At 45.0% G+C, this 13,400-nt stretch overlaps 9 protein-coding genes across 10 annotated transcripts in view; 5 read left to right on the top strand and 4 right to left on the bottom strand.

Moving 5' to 3' along the window:
* The window catches only part of LOC126568615 (uncharacterized), a 383,782-nt gene that overhangs the window by 62,057 nt on the left and 308,325 nt on the right, over positions 1 to 13,400 (bottom strand). The window lies entirely within an intron of this gene.
* The window catches only part of LOC126568415 (apolipoprotein D-like), a 177,361-nt gene that overhangs the window by 12,757 nt on the left and 151,204 nt on the right, over positions 1 to 13,400 (top strand). The gene's annotated exons all lie outside the window — the stretch shown is intronic.
* Positions 1 to 13,400, bottom strand: part of LOC126568493 (protein TEX261) — a 231,306-nt gene that overhangs the window by 120,103 nt on the left and 97,803 nt on the right. The window lies entirely within an intron of this gene.
* Positions 1 to 13,400, top strand: part of LOC126568292 (uncharacterized) — a 308,783-nt gene that overhangs the window by 238,016 nt on the left and 57,367 nt on the right. The gene's annotated exons all lie outside the window — the stretch shown is intronic.
* LOC126567515 (zinc metalloproteinase nas-14-like) lies at positions 267 to 1,302 on the bottom strand. Its single transcript, XM_050223734.1, has 4 exons — positions 1,282 to 1,302; positions 980 to 1,199; positions 480 to 922; positions 267 to 412 (listed from the first exon to the last, which is right to left on the bottom strand). The coding sequence occupies exons 1-4, from the start codon at positions 1,300 to 1,302 to the stop codon at positions 278 to 280; spliced, it is 819 nt and encodes a 272-aa protein (XP_050079691.1). The 3' UTR covers positions 267 to 277.
* Positions 2,042 to 3,044, top strand: LOC126568454 (zinc metalloproteinase nas-14-like). Its single transcript, XM_050224935.1, has 4 exons — positions 2,042 to 2,138; positions 2,207 to 2,377; positions 2,442 to 2,548; positions 2,628 to 3,044. The coding sequence occupies exons 1-4, from the start codon at positions 2,042 to 2,044 to the stop codon at positions 3,042 to 3,044; spliced, it is 792 nt and encodes a 263-aa protein (XP_050080892.1).
* On the top strand, positions 4,463 to 5,446 carry LOC126568458 (astacin-like). The gene is made up of 4 exons (XM_050224939.1): positions 4,463 to 4,547; positions 4,616 to 4,786; positions 4,852 to 4,958; positions 5,033 to 5,446. Exons 1-4 carry the CDS (start codon positions 4,463 to 4,465, stop codon positions 5,444 to 5,446), a joined length of 777 nt encoding a protein of 258 aa, XP_050080896.1.
* LOC126568444 (trypsin-3-like) lies at positions 6,051 to 7,024 on the top strand. The gene is made up of 4 exons (XM_050224920.1): positions 6,051 to 6,123; positions 6,202 to 6,358; positions 6,421 to 6,679; positions 6,740 to 7,024. The coding sequence occupies exons 1-4, from the start codon at positions 6,066 to 6,068 to the stop codon at positions 7,022 to 7,024; spliced, it is 759 nt and encodes a 252-aa protein (XP_050080877.1). The 5' UTR covers positions 6,051 to 6,065.
* LOC126567880 (uncharacterized) lies at positions 7,644 to 12,756 on the bottom strand. Its single transcript, XM_050224222.1, has 7 exons — positions 12,669 to 12,756; positions 10,501 to 10,947; positions 9,329 to 10,418; positions 9,133 to 9,268; positions 8,929 to 9,071; positions 8,272 to 8,854; positions 7,644 to 8,200 (listed from the first exon to the last, which is right to left on the bottom strand). The coding sequence occupies exons 2-7, from the start codon at positions 10,921 to 10,923 to the stop codon at positions 7,882 to 7,884; spliced, it is 2,694 nt and encodes an 897-aa protein (XP_050080179.1). The 5' UTR covers positions 10,924 to 10,947; positions 12,669 to 12,756; the 3' UTR covers positions 7,644 to 7,881.

The raw sequence follows: 13,400 nt of genomic DNA, 5'->3' as shown, positions 1-13,400 counted from the left end.
CACGATACAGGATGTTCAATTATTTGCAAGCGTTTAAAATTATTTTAAGAATCAGTAACTGTAACCGCCCGCATGTATGCAATCCATGCTCATTTCTTCTTGATTTGCCAATAATAGTAAGCTTTATTTATGATTTGTTTGTTTATTTTTTTTTTTACGGTTGGCTAGCAACCCTTCCGTGACTATTTACAATAAACTTTGTGGTTGTATTTTTGATTAAAAGTAATACAAATAAAATATCAATACAACACTTTAATCTGCTGCATCAATTGTTCGGTTAGACGTTGGCTGATCGCAACCCGTTACAATTTCCACGATAGCAAAATCCACAGTACTCGTAGTCGTACATCTTGTTCAGCTTGCGCACATCCTTCAGGCTAAGTTCGATACGCTGGCCAATTTCAACGTCAGCCTAAAAGCAAGAGACCATTCCTTAACACCACTTTGTCACACTTACAAACCTAGTTGATAGTCCTTACCAGTGGCACAACGGTAGCACGTGTCGATGTCGCCGAACCGAACGCATCCGACTGACAGTGGAGGATGCTTTCATAATCGTACGGTATGCCAAAATCCTCAATCACACCCTGCTGATATTTTGCCAAATTTTGCTTCAATCCCGCATCGATCGCATCCTCCTGCACCAGTACGTAAAAATCACGATCCGGGCGGGACTGTGGATGCGTTAGGCCGAGCACGTGCAACAGCTGATGCATGATGACGCCCGTCTCCAGGCATCCTTCCGGTTGTAAATTGAGTTGGTTTGACAGCAAGTTCATACCGAGCGAAGCCCAACACCCAGTCGGACTAGCGGTAACGTTCAGGAACTGCCTATCTTGGCTAGTGCGCGGAACAAAACGAACACAGCTGTAGCCAGAGATTCGGTTCATCGCGTCCGTAATCTTATCCACCTGGAGTTGAGCTAATTGTGAACTTTTAAGATAAAAGAAATCACCATCTCTGACGCACAGATACTTACTAAACGCTGGCGAAATCACGTACGGTACGATTCCTTTAAGCCACCGAAAGGAATCCTGCACTATTTGTGTTCCTCCACCGGTAGCCGCATCGGACTGGATGTCGGTCAGCACGATGTCTCCCTGATGACGCTGGCCAAGTTCTTCATAGCGCTTAGCGGCGGTCTCATCAGCCAGCAGTGTCAGCACAAGGACAATCGTCAGCACGACCGGGCGCACAACCTTTGTCGAGAATTAACAGTGACCCCCTTCTCAATATACCCACTCACTCAACAACGTTACTAACACAATTCATCAATCATACCTGCTTTCTCTTTCTGGACATGTTTGGGGTCGCGAAGTGCATCAGCAACCGATAGAATTCCTCCCAACGCTTCTTCGGCACTAAACGACTAGCAAACCAGTGACGATCTTTAAGGTATACTTGGCCTTGTACTATCTGCTAGAGCTGGACGTATAAACGTAAAAAAAATATCTTCCCGTGCAAATATTTACACTTGCGATAAGATCTATCACGACTTATGCGCTTGAGTGAAGTGGGGATAAAAATGTGCTTCTTTGGATACTCAGAATTCGTTTTTCATATTTACACATGCATGTTTCCAGTTCGGAGAAATTGTTTTACATTTCCTAGTATTCCTTCACCCTAAGAACTGCCGTGTTTGCCATTTGTCTGCAACCTTGAGACAGTTCTCACCAAACAGAAAGCTTTCGCGAAGCGTCACACAGAGTGACTTCACTCACCGTTATCAAAACCAGAGCACCAAAATTCACACCGAAGGCCCGACCATTTCTTCAGGGCGCTTCTATGTAGGCACTCCAGTATGCATCCACCGTGCTTGGACCACTAAAAGATATTATTCTTGCCAAAAGCACTTATCTTATCATTTAACTGCCACTTTTTTTTGCGCTCTTGCCACCTTTGCCGCCGGTTTACGATCGTGCAATCTGGGCATGTTCATTCTTAACATGCAGATCTTAAGTCAAAATCGTCTTCCGGTCAAACTGGCCTACCGTGTAGTAGTACCATTCTGGGTGTGATAAAGTGACACTACTTTCGCAAGATGAAACCGTTCCTAGCCACGATGTTCTGCGTTGTTTTGTCTGTTCTGTTTTCTGATACAGCAGTCGGCCGGCCAGCCAAAAGAACATCTCCAATATGTAAGAATAGCACCGTCCGAGGACTCAATTACTTTGTGTCCAGATGACTTATCTTGCCATACACTCAGCTATAGGAGGTGAGAGTTATTTTGAGGAAACTGGTGGATTTTTTGAAGGCGATATAATACTTTCACCGGAGCAGTCAGATGCAGTGAAGAACGGCTACACCGCTGCGTTGTATGAATCATCCAAGTGGCCAAACAACATCGTGTACTACATGTTCAATACAGCAGTTTTCAGTCAGTTACGGTTTGCATGTACAGTTGCGTTCGGGTTCTTTCACTGTGTTTCTTATTTCAACAGCTCCAGAACAGCAGAAAATCATTCGCAACGCGATGGAACAGATCGAGCTGGTGACTTGCATTCGCTTTGTACCTCGCACAACCCAGAAAGGGTTTTCATACATTACGGTAAGACATACAGCAAGGCATCAACGTCCGCCCCGAATGCAGTGTAGTAACATACAATTCTCACACGTTTTGCCATCAGACTTCATCTGCAACAGACTGCTCGTCATACGTTGGCTATCACGGAGGGCAGCAAACACTGAACCTGAATCCGAACGGATGTTTGTACATTGGCACGATTATCCACGAGTTGCTCCACACGCTCGGCTTTCTTCATATGCACACTGCGAGCGATCGCGACTTCTATGTGGATATCAACTTTGATGCGATTAAGCCTGGGCAACAGAGCAACTTTCAGGGTTACAATTCGTCTTTAGTTGACGACTACGGTATACCGTATGACTATGAGAGTGTCATGCACTACGGAAGGACAGCCTTTTCCAAGAATGGTGAGCCCACGATCATACCCAAGAAACCGAACGCCATCATCGGCCAGCGCAATGGGCTCAGTGCTAAAGACATCAAACGGATTAACATTCGCTACCCGAACTGTTACTAATGTAACTAGATGTGCGATGGAAGGCGCAAGGATAGCATAAAATTCCTTTTTATTCCCCATGAGTTAGTTGTAATGTTTTATGGTTGTTTGAGAAAAAATGCTGTTAGACAGTAGCTCTAGGAAGTAAATATAATAATCAAATTGCATCTAAAACTAAACATGTTGTGTGTAGTTTATTTAGAATTCTTATAAAATAACTTCATCTGAACCGTCCCCCCGTAGTGAGATTGACTATCGTTGACCTCGTTGATTGGATTGACTATCCAACTACGAGGTATCGGCAGTCTAGTAAGCCATTTTTGATGGCCGGCGTGACCTTAGAGGTCTTTATGCCAAGAAGAAGATAAAATAACTGACCATGGTGGAATGAATATTGGGGCCCAACACCATGTAGTGGAACTGCAATAGTGAGGACTGACTATCCAACCACATGGTATCGGCAATCGGCGTGGTTCGATGACCGGCGTGACCTATACCTCGTTAAGCCAAGATGAACCATGTAGTAGTGTAGCCTTATCAAAATCAATACTGTTAAGGGGGAGGGTGGGGGCATTTCATAAGAGATTTCCTAGCCCTCGAGGAATCTAATGACCCATAACTAATAAGTCATTAGTTTGCCGACATGACACTGGGGATCGATAATACAAGAAGAGGATTCGATAGGAGATATTTAATAACCCCTACCCCGTTACCAATCGTGGAGGATCATCCGCCATCAAGGCCGGGATAGTGGATTGGCGGACGACGGTGCAGGACCGTGAGCAGTTCCGGACTCTGCTGCAGCAGGCCAAGACCGCAAAGCGGTTGTAGCGCCTGATAAGTAAGTAAGTAAGTACCAATCAGTGATTTAATTGAGCAATACTTTTATGTTATTAACTTCGATTCATAAATTATATTAATAGGTTTATTCTTAGATACTTTTAACATTACATTCAAGCTCACCTCGAATTTATTTAATCCACTCTACCACAATAACATTCAACGATGATCAGCAAAAAATTTCGACAGTATAATGCCATAAAAATTACCCCCAAATCAACACCACTACACCCTCACCCCATAACCAAGGGAGGATTCATCTCGCCAAACGAATTTTCACCTATTTCAACAGTCCATCCGCAGCTTCTTCGCAAAGTAACAAGGCGCTTATCTTATCTCTGCCAAATTTCTGGACACCTTTACGTGCACCGGTTTACGATTGCCTTCCGGTCTGGGAGATCATAAAACGAAGTGATCTGCGCAGATCTTAAAAACTCAACCATACGATCGCCGTTAAATATTCTGCCCCAAAAGTCTACCCTCCGACACGGTGCAGTACAGTTCGGTTCGCCAACTGTAGCAGCTGTTTAAGTTTACTGTCCCGGTTAACTGTTTCAAAGCATTGGTTCCAAAAGCAAGTCAGTGGTGGATAGATCACGATGAAGTTGTTTTGGGTCATGCTTTGCGTGACGATGGCGTCACGCCAATCGATGGGATCACCGGTCAAGAGGAACTCTGAGCCTGGTAAGTTCGGCTTAAACGTTGTTGCCACCGAACCATCCAAAGTCCTTAACTGCTCTGTACCCCTTTAGAAATGGAGATTGCAAACAAGTTCGAAGAGGAAGGTGGCAATTTTGAGGGTGATATTGAGCTAACGAGTGATCAAGAAAAAGCCGTTAAATATGGCTACACAGCTATTATCGGAGAGTCATACAAGTGGCCTAACAACATTGTACCGTACACGATCGATACCTCAGCTTTTAGTAAGTTCAACTCCTTAAACGGATGTCTGAGCAACACATAAAATAATTAATTTGCCCTTCACTAGGTATCAGCCAGCAGAACAGCATTCTATCTGCTATCCAGCAGATCGAGCTTGTAAGTTGTGTACGGTTTAAGCCTCGAACGACAGAAACGGATTACGTAAGAGTAATGGTAAGATAAGCCGTGTATCAACACATTCTGGCAACTATACGCACCGGACTAACCGTAGTGTGTCATTTCTCTAGGGAGACTATACTGGCTGCTGGGCTAGTTTGGGTCACCGAGGTGGACAGCAAACAGTGAACCTGCAACCGAACGGCTGCATGTCCCGTGGTACAATTATCCACGAGTTCCTCCATGCGCTTGGGTTCGTGCACATGCAGAGTGCTTCCGATCGCGACTTCTATGTAACGATCAACTGGAGTGCAATGCAGGCAGACAAGGCATCTAACTTCGAACGGTACAGCTCGAACGTGGTAGAAGACTTTGGCATTCCGTACGACTATGACAGCGTTATGCACTACGGACCGACCGCATTCACCTACAGTGGACAGCCTACGATCGTTCCCAAACAGTCCGGAGTTACGATCGGACAGCGCGTCGGCCTAAGCTATAAGGATATCAAACGACTTAACTATTTCTATCCGAACTGCTACTAAGAAAACAAAACTGCAAACATCAGCGTTTGGTCATAAAGACCTTGCACATTTCCCTCACGAGAGGAATGGTATGTCTTGTATTTGATTTTCCACATATCTATTACTATAAAGGGAAGGGTAAGGTTTTCGAGAGATTAGAATTAAAACTAGTTACTAAACAGCACAACACTAAATCTAAATTCGACGTTTTGCTGGAGGAACCTACATGTGTAGGGTTGTAGTGCCCTAGAATCAATGAAGGATCCACAGTCGTACAGCCTTTGTATGAGATCTAAAAGCATATCTCTTGCTGTTGTTGGGCTACTTCTACAATACAATTCGTATCGTTTTTCTTGTTTCCATACTACTACCCCATTTACACCGATTGATAGACGACCGATTGATGACAGTACAAATATTTACATGCCCCAAAGATGCACACAGTTTCCGATAAAAGGGGCACGTTCCCGTCTACATGAATAAACACTTATTTCATGTGCTTATCAACGGCCACTATATCGGTCGCGCTCGATCAGTCGACCCGCCGTCAATCAATGGGCCGATGTATAAAAGGCGAAATTCATCTTCCGTGCGAAGAACGGACCGTTGCGGTTGACGGTTTGGTGTAACCTGTGCAAAGATGAATTTACAGCTTGCTGGGGTGCTTTGTCTTCTGGTGGCCGGTTGCCTGGCGGCTGGTAAGTTAACGTGCCTGTGCTAGGATTCGCTCGATGTGTGTCGTCTGTGTACTTTGTGTGTGATACTTCTGTTTCCAGTGCCTAGGAGAAACGAGCCTCGCATCGTTGGTGGTAGTGATGCGTCGATCGAGGACCATCCCTACCTGGTGTCGCTCCGAAAGCTGCACAAGCACAATTGTGGCGGTGCCATCCTAAATGCGAACACCATCCTTACGGCGGCACACTGTGTGTACTAGTGAGTAATCCAATGCGTATTGCACGACAGCACGCCATTTTGATATCTTTCCTACATCCCAGCGCGGAACTTGTACCGTCAGACTTTGAAGTACGCGCTGGATCTACACTCCGCAATGAAGGAGGTCAGCTGGTCACCGTGTCCGAGATTCACACGCATCCGGACTACGATGACTGGACGCTGCAGTGGGATATTTCCGTATTGAAGCTGGTCAGTCCGCTGCAACTTGGTACCACCGTTCAACCGATCAATCTACCTCAGCGAACCTTCACCATTGCCGAAGGCACTAATGTCTCCCTAGCTGGGTGGGGCGCTCTTTACGTAAGTAACAAATGTATATACGGCTAGCCTACTAATATCACTAACACCAATGTTTTCCAGTACCAAGGACCGTCCACTAACCATCTGCAACATGTTATGGTGCCGATCGTAAGCAACAGTCGGTGCGCTATGTCCTATCTGAACTTTGCCCCGATCCTACCGTTCCACATCTGCTCCGGCCACAAGGGTAAGGACGCGTGCCAGGGTGATTCGGGTGGACCGCTAGTCTACCAGGACCAGATCATCGGTATCGTCTCGTGGGGCTACGGCTGTGCGTTTGAAAACTACCCATCGGTTTACACTCGTGTGTCAGAGTTTTTAGACTTTATCACGGAGCGCCTGTAAAGCGTGTGTGAGATGCGGGTTGCTATTTAGGAAGATTCCCTGTTTTCCCCGGCCGTTGTGAAGTACATCCGCAAGCAATCTTGCTCTACGTACCATTTATTGTTACCTAATGTTGTGTCTGTGTGTCTTGATAAAAGTAAAGCTTCCTGACTTTATCAAATCAACGATGAACGGCTTTGTCACTTTATTCTTAACGATCAATAACCTGCCTGTCGTGTGTGTGTGTGATAAGAGTTAACACGGAGTTAACAATAGGACCAGCATCTGTTTATGTCCTCTATTATCCTACTGTTTGGTGTGCAAAATCTCAACGCAGTTCACAGTCGTAATCAAGACGACGAATGCTACACACTCTGAGCTGTTGAGGGCGTTGTTGAGGGAGGCAAAGAGACTATCTTATCACCTTCGATAAAGCCTTAACGATGTTTTCTCGGAAGAAAAGCATTGCTGCTACTTCGCTTCTGTGACTTCACTACCTCAGAGGGGGATTCGATATCGGGTTCTGCCGTGTGAAGACCGTCAGCGCTGCTACTCCACATTGTCACACATATTTGCGAAAGAGCGAAGAGAAAAAGATCTTTAATGGAATTTCCCGACAAAAACATCTGAAACTGTAAACTGTATTACAATTAAATCTTTATTGAACAAATACTAATTTACGGTATGTCATCGGTGGCCACAAACAGCACCGATCAAATGATTTCCATTGTCATTCAGTAAACTGGCATCTCTATGGACGTGAAATGGGAAATGCGATACAGTTTAGATTGTACCTAGGGTCTCTTAATACTAGCTGGCCACTGAAGATATCGGAACGAAACGATTTTAAACTAAACCTTGATCTAATGTTACGACAACTACGATTGTTTGAACAGCGTTAGTACCAACGCAGCGATTGCTGCCATCAGCAGTGAGCTGACCGTTCGACTAGCACTACTGAAACAACCCATATTGTCCAGCACAACAGCGAACCGTGCATTATCCGGGAAGCGACATTCCGGCTCGGAACAACGAATAACGGCGGGAGGATTCGGTGGTCCCTCCACCGATACAAACAATGGTGGGCAGGTGTGAATCAGCCAGTGGCCATCGCAAGCATTTGATAGATCAATATCGTACGCATCGGTGTTGATCGTGCGGCACTGGATAGAATCTCGATTTTCCGTCGAATTTTGCCTATGGAAACATATTTGGAACTATTAGCTTGAATATGTCTCAGTATACAATCCCACCTCACAAGAACTCACCTTGGACGCTCAACCCAACGGGAGTGACAAACGGTTAGTGTAGCAAATCCATGGCCCTGGATACGCAGACGGCGGTTGTTACCTTCCCGGAAGAAATAGTTCGGGTGCAGCCGATAGAAGTTCACACCACGCGGTTCCACAAACTGGTTCATCGAGTTTGAGCCCCAATTTTCTTGCACCCAATCGTTGCCACAGCGAGGATTCACAATTCTTCGAGGTTCCTGCTGTATCCGGTGTATAACAGGCGTTAGTTGCACGCGTACCGTATCCACTACCGAACCAGACTCGAGCTCACGCAAAGGGAATACATCACGCCGCTCATCCCGCACGAACCGATTGAATCGACCAGAATCTCCGGCGGCCAGATACAGGAAGCGTAGATCCGGCACTTCCTCGCGGAAGATTTGCAGATGCTGAATGGCAAAGTTGGTGTCACCTTCACTTACACGGTCCGTGTGTACGATCATGAGGGCGATCTTCGAACGTCCACTGAGATTATTGGTACGACGTTCGGCAGCCATCAGAGTGTTCGTTTCCTCTCGCATTCGACGGAACACATTCGGGATATTCAGTCCAGTAGGCACTATGTGGAGAAAGGGACACATGGTTCAAATGTACTTTTTGAAAGCTACCATAGATCAGCAAAAGATCACTCACGAGTTTGGTGCAGCTCAGCGGTATAAGTCATGTGGAAGTCCGAGAGGAACTGCGTCGAATTAACGATCACATTACCATCGCGAGCATTCAAAATCGTGTAATTCGTTCCAAAGCGACCGACTTCGACCGAATCCAGAATGTTTCTGCGGAAGAAAGTTAGTACATGAATGTCTGAAGATTAAGTTATCATTGGGAGATACTTACGATACAACGGAGTACACATCCCGATAAGGCCAGGCAGCATCGACAAAGATGTACAAATCGGATGCCGCTCTCCAGACAGTTGGATCGTTCATTACTATCGCTGTCGCATCGCACGTCAGATCGTTTAGTGCGGACGCTGTAGGAAAAAAAAACTCAGTAATGATCACTTTTTGTCAGCTTTGATAAATACACTTACGGATATAGTTCGCCAGCGCATCAGTTGCTCTGTCGGAGAAGTTAATGATGGCATTCTGCGTGATCGTGAACGGCATTTGCATCTCCTTATCAAGCACCGTACTGAATGCGACAGTTTGCTCGCGCAATTGCTGCATCGGTGCAACGGTCGTGAAGAGATCGCGACGGTTGCACGATCGTACCGTATCGTTAAACACACCGCGATGCGAATAGTACATGTCCAGCAGCTGGCTCAGCCGAAGGTTGTTCGCCCGGCTACGCCATTCGGCAATGTTCGTTGCCAGCAGCAGTCCATCAATTCCCGCCCGGATCTCCGTGTCCGTCATCTGCAGGTGGTCCCGCTGGCTAAGGAAATACCAACGTGGGGCAACAGTACGATTCCAGGCACCGGCCGCTCCTACCTGCACGTTGTCCGCAGCCGATGGTGCATGAAGCAGACTCACTTCGGCCAAATCTCCCGACAGTGTCGCTGCCCAGCGGTTGTCAACGCGCATCGGCTGAACTTGACGGCTTTGATACTGATCCGATCGTGACACAAGGTCACGCAACTGTACGGTTTGTGGTTCCAAACCAGCGGCAATACCCGCCAACACAGTACCAGCCATTACCGAACCCCAGGGTGTGTAGACCACTCCATTCTCCACCGGACACGCACTGATGGCGTTCGATGCAATGTCCACCAGACTGACGTCACCGATCTCCCCGAGTGTTCCATCCTCCTCCAGCGGTTCACCCGTTTCTTCATCTTCCGCTGCTGCAGCAACCGGTTCCTCCTGGGGTTCCTCCTCTTCCGCGGCTGCTTCCTGCTGTTCCTCATCGGGATGATCCTCGTCCGGGTCCATCTCGAGCCGAGCGGCCGATGCAGCCTTATGTTTAATTTTCTTGATGTGTTCCCGAATGCGATCCATTTCCGGTTGCTCAAGCATCTCATTATCGCCGAGATAGTTTGAGCGTAGCCTGGAGCGATCCTTGAAGTCTAGCTCGCGTGGTACTCGAGCAGCTCGATATTGAGAAAGCTGGGAACAGCGAATGTTCTCATCTCCCCGAACACGGCGATCGATCGAGTTTGATAGCATAAAATGAAGAGCACACTAAAAGAAAAGCAAGAACAGTTGAAGCGATCGAACAGATGAATAGTACATGGGTTAAACATAAATGTTTTAAGCTACCTACCCTCTCGTCGACGCTCAGCGTAGCATTTGGGAAGTTGACCGCATTGCCCGGTAGCAAACGGGAAAACAGTACGCGATGCTTCGTAAACTGGAACTCGGTCGGACTGAAGGGAATCACACCGGAAATGCTCGATACTCCCGGGGCACGTACGATGCCGTCCTGCCGGAAGCGATGCAGCATGCTGATGGTAAGCTGCCGTATGTCCTGCTGGAATCCGGGCGAATCTTCCACCTTGCGGATCATCTCGATCAGCATATTCATCGTCATCGGTAGCCGATTGTCACGCTCGAATAGTTGCGCATTCTCGTAGCACTCCAACATTGACGGAGCCACCCGGGTGAGAACATTCTCTTGCGCTTCAATGCTGATGGTTAGCAGGAATGCCACCAGCAGACACGCCGTTACCGACGCCACTAACTTCATGGTGATGCTCTTCCGCGCTCAGTTCTATGGAAGACGAGGAGGAAGGTGGTCTTTAAGTAAACTTCAATAAAACCTCTGTTCTAACCCTTAAAATAAATTCAATCAATCCACCAAACGAATCACCGCACCAAAGTGAAACTTTTACTTGCAGCTACTTCAACAATCTAGTCTGGATTGGAATTTGCCTTGCGTAAGGCTGAATGCTAGTGCTTCCCCGATAAGATAAGGGGTGCGCGAACCTGCGATACCGAAACGGTGGTGATGTACTGCGTAAGAATTGTGGCTACACCTGCTGCAAATTCACCTGTGCCCAGGTTTTTCGACCACACCGAAATCTTTACCTTGCGTTGTTTAGATACGAATGAACCTCGCTCACTTTTTCAGATAGCGGGAGCGTTCATTTGCTGTTCTAACCTACCTTATATCTTTAACCTTCTTTTTCTAGCTAATAATGGCCATGAATCATGAGGATCTAGCGGCCATATCAATTCCCAGAAGTGGTGCACAAAGGCATACAATCGATGATGGATGAATCAGGGGATGTTTGCTATCAATAATTAAAGCTAGTACTCTGAGTAAACTTTTTCGGTATAACCGTTTTATAGAAAGTTGAAAGAAAAATGACAGTCGTTTTATGAAACTCAAATAATTAAAACAGTTAATTTCATGTTATGGCTCCAGAACGAGAGGATTTCAATAGCAACTCAAGCTGTAGTACCAAGTGCCACACCCTACCTTGAGGTGCTCGTGATGAATGCTGATATTTGGTCTGTCCGTTTATGAGTCTTTCCTGTACCGAGGAGTTCACATTTCTGGGAGTCAAATTTTGGGTGATGTTTAAGTAATGTCTTTACAGTAAATTCTGTATAACACTTTGACCCATTTTGAGCATTATGAAGGCCAACAGGTAGAATCGCTGAAGGCTTAAGCGATAAGAGTATATCTATTATGTTGGGATAGGATCAGCTTGTTAATGTTTATTAAATCAAACTTATGTAAGGTATTTGTGTTTTGGTGTAAGCCGTACAAATAAACCTTTAATATGAGAATGTTTTGCACTACACTACAACATACTCTACACTACAATAATTTTGTTTAGCAAGCTAATAGAAGTAACAACAGAAAAACATAAATGTACTGTAGAACCTGCTTCTAATGTACACACACAAACTGCCACTTCAAACACACTTTTTATCATGATGACGAAACGTGTAATAAAAATGATAAAATGACTTATTTGCCTTTGCCGTTCAGGGTAAGAACAACCTGTCGATCGGATCGGTTTATAATTCTTTAATTAATGCCTTTTCTCATCACATAAACACACACTGGCACACTAACCCAATCGCAGTTGTAACCGTTCACAGTAACATAATTTTACAAATTGATAGACATCCAGTTCCGGTTACATATTTCAAATAATATTTTTAAAACGACTTTTTTATGATTACCATTGGTACACAGAGACACAAGAGCTTATTGCTAAATTTGTCACCCCTCGTATTTGTGTTAACTATCTTATCGAACGCTTCCCCGTGGTTAGAGGAGTGTATCCGTACCATTTTAGCTGATAACGGAAACCTCTTTAGCTGTTTTTTCTTCTTCTTTTTGCTGTAGGCTTCTAGCTGTGCTCAAAGCAGTACGATAAATTTCCGAAAGTATCGTGCTTTAATTCCCAAAAAACCAATATGTACACTGTTTTTAAACAACTTAAATCTATTAACTTTTTTCACTTTCACTCTCACCTGTTCGAAACACTGTTGTTAAGGGTTAATCTTAAATCTAAACGACACACTAACAATTCAAACTGCAACCACCGTTCAAATGGTCAACCACGCAGGAAAAGCGATTGAGTCCAACTGAAGCGCGATGAATTGGATCACGCCCGACATTATGCTTGTTTCCTAGTGTGTGGGAGAAATAGCACAAACCATGGCTTTTATCTTATCTTATCTTACTACATACACACCGGTAGAACTTATGATAAGAGAGGAAAAACGAAATCGCCAACATGGGATGTATGGTTGCATGTTTTACACTTTAGCTTGTATGTTCATAGATTAATATTGCATCGTTCGTTATTTTTTTAACTTTTAGGAAAACCCTTTTCCTGATAACAATATCAACTAATTTAGTACCAATTTCATTACCAACGTTTCAAACAATTTCATGAGTGTAAAACACTTTTTAACAACACGCTCATAAACATCAACCGATTGACTTACTAACAAATAAATACAAGCTTTTTATCTATAGCATTCAAAACAACGGAAAAAGATTTTAAAATCTTGAATTTTACTTGTTAGTTTTCAACACTAAACACAGCACTATTCACAGTGCGTCGCGAGAAACACGCTTGAGAAGCCAACTGTAGCGCCATCTATTGACTAGAGCATGTGACTAGTGTTTCTCAGTTTGCTAGTGCCATCTAGGGGTCATCATTGTTACTGCCTTTCAAAAACCAAAGAGAAAAATAC

The sequence above is a fragment of the Anopheles maculipalpis genome, chromosome 2RL, assembly GCF_943734695.1.
Source record: "Anopheles maculipalpis chromosome 2RL, idAnoMacuDA_375_x, whole genome shotgun sequence".
NCBI lineage: Eukaryota > Metazoa > Arthropoda > Insecta > Diptera > Culicidae > Anopheles > Anopheles maculipalpis.
This window is presented reverse-complemented; position numbering and strand designations above follow the sequence as displayed.